The 5,375-nt window shown below is 33.0% G+C and overlaps 1 protein-coding gene across 1 annotated transcript; it reads right to left on the bottom strand.

The window, feature by feature from the left end:
• Window positions 1–4,568: 4,568 nt before the first annotated feature.
• Window positions 4,569–4,961, bottom strand: LOC109212565. The gene has a single exon (XM_019376217.1). It carries the CDS (start codon window positions 4,959–4,961, stop codon window positions 4,569–4,571), a length of 393 nt encoding a protein of 130 aa, XP_019231762.1.
• Between the last annotated feature and the right edge of the window lie 414 nt (window positions 4,962–5,375).

Below are 5,375 nucleotides of genomic sequence, written 5' to 3'. Positions count from 1 at the left end.
GCCAAATTTTTGTTAATATATTTTTATTTAACGAACTTTCTTTTTTCAAGAAAAAGGAAAAAATGAAATTTGTCTTGTATACATTAATCTAACACTTGAATTTGGACAATCTTGGAAAGAACAAAGAGTAACACATTTTAAAATACTTTAGTTATAAGATATATATCTCATATCCAAATAAATAGATAACAAAAAAGGAAAAAGAAATATAATTAAGCAAGTGATTATAACTAAATCTATCAAATTCTTTTTACTACATATTCCTTTCCAACGCTGGTGTGATATATTCTAGTTACTGAGTTAGTATCAATAATTTGATTTTGAATAAAGATTTCTGTTTTTGGTAACAATCTTTTGGTGAGTAATTCATTTTCATTTCCATTTACGTCTAATTTGACAAATTAAAAGTATTTTATACTGCAATGGACAGTGTAGATAAAAATGGGTAGTGCAGAAGATGTTTGAAATAACTTTAGTAGGCAATTTCAAAATCTTCAAACTTTTGAAGGAAAAAAATTGTCTGTAAAAATTACTAAAAGCTACCATAGTGGCTAGAATAATAATTTAAGAACATTACTACTATCAAACATAAGCCTTACTTATAATTAATTTCAAATCTGACACACTTCTTTGCCTAAGATCACAATTTAATATTGTATTATTTTCTTTACTAAATAATAACTACACTTCAATCCCAATTAATTTGGGATCTGCTATATGCGTACTCACTGTTCATGTCACTTCATTCAAACTCTTTTCAATCAAATATGAATGAAATAAAATTTATTAGACGTTCTTCATATTGTTCGTCGATATATAAATTTTTGACAAGATTAGAAGACTTTTAAAGAGTATTAGACCTATAATAAATGTATTAACATAACTAAAAACTTAATTTAACTAATTGGACGTTTATAACATATAAAAATCTTTTGTTTTCCGTTGTTCCATAATTATATAGATTTCAAGAGATTGTACGTAGGTATATGAGATAATTTCTATGTGGTTTTAGGTCCACTTCGTCACCCTTTTAATATTTTACTTGCATAGTTTTATACCTATAGACAAGTGGATTTAGAAGCTGCACACTAAGACACGATCAAATTATTTTAAACGACCTTTTCTCATTTTATCTTTCATATATATTACTTGTATTTTCTGTGAAGCTATCACTTTAAATCTTGTTTTATCTGCTAACATTTAAAATTCATATATGACATATGAAATGTGATAGTTAAATAGATAACCACACTCGTAATGAATCCATATCACCAAATTCTTCAATACCAACTTCAATCAAAACGCAACATCATTTTGTTTACAAGTTCAATCATTTTCCATGTTCTAAAAATCATTTAGTGTCACATAACACGTGATGAATAGCAACACATAAAAGAAATGAATTAAAAACGAAACACCTTACAGCTTGTTTGGATGGTCGTTCTCCGTTGTATCGTATTAATTGTATTGTTATCCCAAAATAATGTTTCTTTTGATTGTTTCATTAAAATTAGTTGTATTGTATTGTTAAATTCATTGTTCCGGAAAAATGAAAAGTCCCCTTTTCTGAAACAATCGATTTGGTGTGGTAGGATTGTTTCCTATTTTTCTTTCCAATTATGCCCTAACTTATTATTTCACAATTCTATTTTACCCTTTACCTTTTTTTCTATTTTAACTCCAAATCTCCAACCTATAATCTACTTTGTTTTTTTCCAAAACTTCTGCCGCCAACGTTAAAGGTGTTTTACCGCCTTCTGTTTTATTTTTTCTCCTAATTTGCTTTTAACTCAATTCTAATTAGCTGTGCTCCTTTGTTTTGCCTACTTTTGTCTCGCTCATTTGCTCTGCTTTCTTAAGGTGTTTTGCCTTCTTCTGTTTTGTTTTTTTTTAATTATTTAATTTTTGATAAATTAAATATATAAACAATTGAGGGTATTTTAGTAAATTTATCAATTACAGTACAGTACGATACAGTCAAACCAAACAGTAAAATATTATTTAACAATAACAAACAGTACAGTCTATCCAAACATTGTATTCATAAAACGATACGATACAATACAATACATTATAAAATGATGGGTAACAATGATCCAAACATAATGTTAACTAGTTTCACTAATTTAACCTCTTGACTTTAATAAATGTAGTACTACATGCTTTTATACACTTTTAATCCAATTCCAAAACTAGTTTAGTGTCTTCTAAAAGTAATTATTTGCCATTGGATATGAGGTTGAGGCTAGAAGCTTTTTGTTGGGTTAAGTAATTTTAGTCTATGGGTATTGGACTTAGAGAATATTGTGTATTTTATTTTTGGACCTAATTAGAAATAATTAAGAAGAGGGTTCGCTTTCTTTCTCTAATATACTATTGGATGTGGATGTGATAATCATGCGTAAATGGCGTACTACTATTTTGGACCATATGAGCGCGCACAATTTTAGAGTGGTCAATCACTCAATCCTCTTACTGTATTATTAGATCATAGAATATAGACGAAATTTTAGTGAAAACTTTATTAATAACATGAGACCATATGGAAAAATATATTATGCTGGAGTTCCAGCATAAGTATACTTGAACTCCAGCATATTATACTGGAGTTCCAGCATAAGTACACTAGAACTCCAGCATAATATACTGGAGTTCCAGCAAGTATATTGGTCCAGAATAATATACTGGATTTGGGAGCAGCGGTGCTCCAGTCTCCAGTATATTATACTGGAGCCAGCAAAGTATACCGGTCCAGCATAATATGCTGGAGTTCATACACAAGTGCACCGAACTCCAGTATATTATGCTGGACCGGTCTCTATTGCAGCAANAGTAAATACGTGAAGAAATTAAGAAAATTCAATATCTAATATATATATATATATATATATATATATATATATATATAGACACAGTGTAATTTTCGACGAAGAAAGTTCGACTAAAACCCCCTTCTACCCACCTAGCTCCACCCCTGACTGAAGATGGTCCTAATATGATACCTCGTTAAATTATAGTTAATAAAAAAATTTATTGTTGAAGGTACTAAATACTTATGTTGTTCGAATTCAGAAATGTATTCGTATTCTTGAATTCTTTAAATATACATTAAAAATGAATAACTTTTAAAAAATGGATATACACTTTAGCGATATTTTTTTTGGGATTGTTACACAAATAACTGACCATATTCAATATTTACTTTTTTTAGCCATTATATATAGATTATACATTTTTTTTGGTCAAATAGCAAAAGATTTTATTCAACCAGTAAAGATAATTACAGCTCCTCTAGCTCCTTTGGACTAAAGAGCTAGACTCAAGAACAATAACCAAAACTGTTATTTACATTTCAATAGTCCCTCTACTACTTATGCTATTGAGTACCAACTATTCATAGAGGAAAACTATTTACACATTCTAATATCTTCTTCCATTTAGCCTTCTGTTGTCCTTTGATATGTAGCTGAAGGACAATATCTCGAATTCTCTTTTTGGTATCGGACTTTTGCCCCTGAAATTTACGCATATTTCTCTCTATCCATGTATGATAAACCACAGCTGCAAACAGGAATGCCAATATGCTATTTCGAGGCCTGCCATTTTTTGTTCTTGTCCTCAGCCATAAAACTTCCTCTTCCCAAAGTCCAACTGGATGTGTCTCTCTCAACCAATTGAGCATTGTACTCCAGATGGTCCTTGAGTACTGACATTCAAAAAAGAGATGGGCCATTATTTCTGTTTTTCCACTGTTGCACAATAAACATTCACTTGCTACCTGTACCCCTCCCCCTCCCCCCCCCCCCCCCAAACTGTCGGTCTATCAACAGTGGTAAATCTGTGATGAAGTGCTAGTCATAGAATGAAGTTATGCCTAGGTATAGTATTTGAACCCAGCATTAAAGCTTTCCAATGAACCTTTGAGTATTGAGGCCTCGCTAATGCGTATGTCTTCTTGATATTGAATTGCCCCAGTCTGCAATAATTGTTGATGTTGGCAAAAGAGTCTATGCCCAAGTACCATTCTCTTGTATCAAACACTTTCCTTATAAGCCAGCATGCTTGTCTAGGAGTGTTTATTTCAGTGAAGTCTTTCTTCTTTATAGAAACATTGTGAATCCATTTTATCCAAAGTGCATCTTTCTTCGTATGTATAGCCCACATTAGTTTACAAAGAGCTGCTTTATTCCACCATAAGAAGTTGATGACGTTTAGTCCACCAGCTGAAGTAGGCATACATATTTTGTCCCAGGAAATCAGTGCCCTCTTTGAGGGGTTTTGGCTGCCAGTCCATAAGAATATCCAACACGCAGTAGTCACTAGTTGGATGATCTGTTTTTGCATCAGAAATACCTGCCCCTAGTATGTTTGCATTTCAAATAAGACACTTTTTATCAGTTGTAGTCTTCCACAATAAGAAAGAAACTTTGATGTTCAGCACTTGATTCTGTTGGTTATCTTCTCCGCTAATGGCATGCATTGCTGGATTGTCAGCTTTGTTGATGATAGAGGCACCCCCAAGTATTTGAATGGTAGGTCTTCTATTTTGAACTGGTAATCTACTGTGATCATATCTTTGAATCCCTGAGATACTCCTGCACGCAGATAGAACTCTTGTCCAAATTTGCCATAAGCCCAGACACCTTCGAGAAATGGTTAAGCTTATCAAGCAATAGTTGAATGGAAATCTTGTCAGCTCTGCAGCACATTATCAAATCATCTAGGGTGGAAGTTGAATTCAGGTTTAGCTTTGCACATCTTGGGTGGAAGTTGAATTCAGGTATATCCTTAAGAGTCTTTAATGTTCTATTCAAATACTCCATTACTAGTACCAACAGATAAGGGGACATTGGTTCCCTTTGTCGCAGTCCCTTCCTGGCTTGAAATCTACTAGTGAGTCCACCATTGATCAGCAGAGAATAGCTCACTGTAGTTACATATTCCATTATCCACTGAACCATTTTGCTAGGTATCCCATATTCCAGTACGACCATACGTAGGAATGGCTGAATCATATGCCTTTCTTATGTCCACTTTTATGATGCACCTAGGCGAGACTCCTTTTTTATTATATCCCTTTACCAGCTCATGGGCAACAATCACATTATCAATATGCTTCGCCCTTCTATGAATGATGATTGTGCTGGCCCTACTATGAGGTCCACCACTGTCTTTAACCTTGTTGTAGAGATCTTGGCAATGAGCTTGTATAGGGTGGTACAACATGCTATTGGTCGAAATTCTTTTACAAAAGAGGGACTTGAAACCTTTGGCACCAATATAACAGTAGTACTATTGACATTCTTCAGAAGTTTCCCTGTTTCAAAGAATTCCTTTACAGCCTGCATAGTTTCTTCTCCAACAATGTCCCAACA

Source organism: Nicotiana attenuata, unplaced genomic scaffold (assembly GCF_001879085.1).
Source record: "Nicotiana attenuata strain UT unplaced genomic scaffold, NIATTr2, whole genome shotgun sequence".
Lineage (NCBI taxonomy): Eukaryota > Viridiplantae > Streptophyta > Magnoliopsida > Solanales > Solanaceae > Nicotiana > Nicotiana attenuata.
Note: the sequence above shows the minus strand (reverse complement) of the source record. Positions and strands in the feature narration are given on the sequence as shown.

What these genes read in the sequence shown, in the direction of transcription:
- LOC109212565 (XM_019376217.1), bottom strand. Translation starts at nt 4,961, where the DNA reads ATGGTTCAGTGGATAATGGAATATGTAACTACAGTGAGCTATTCTCTG.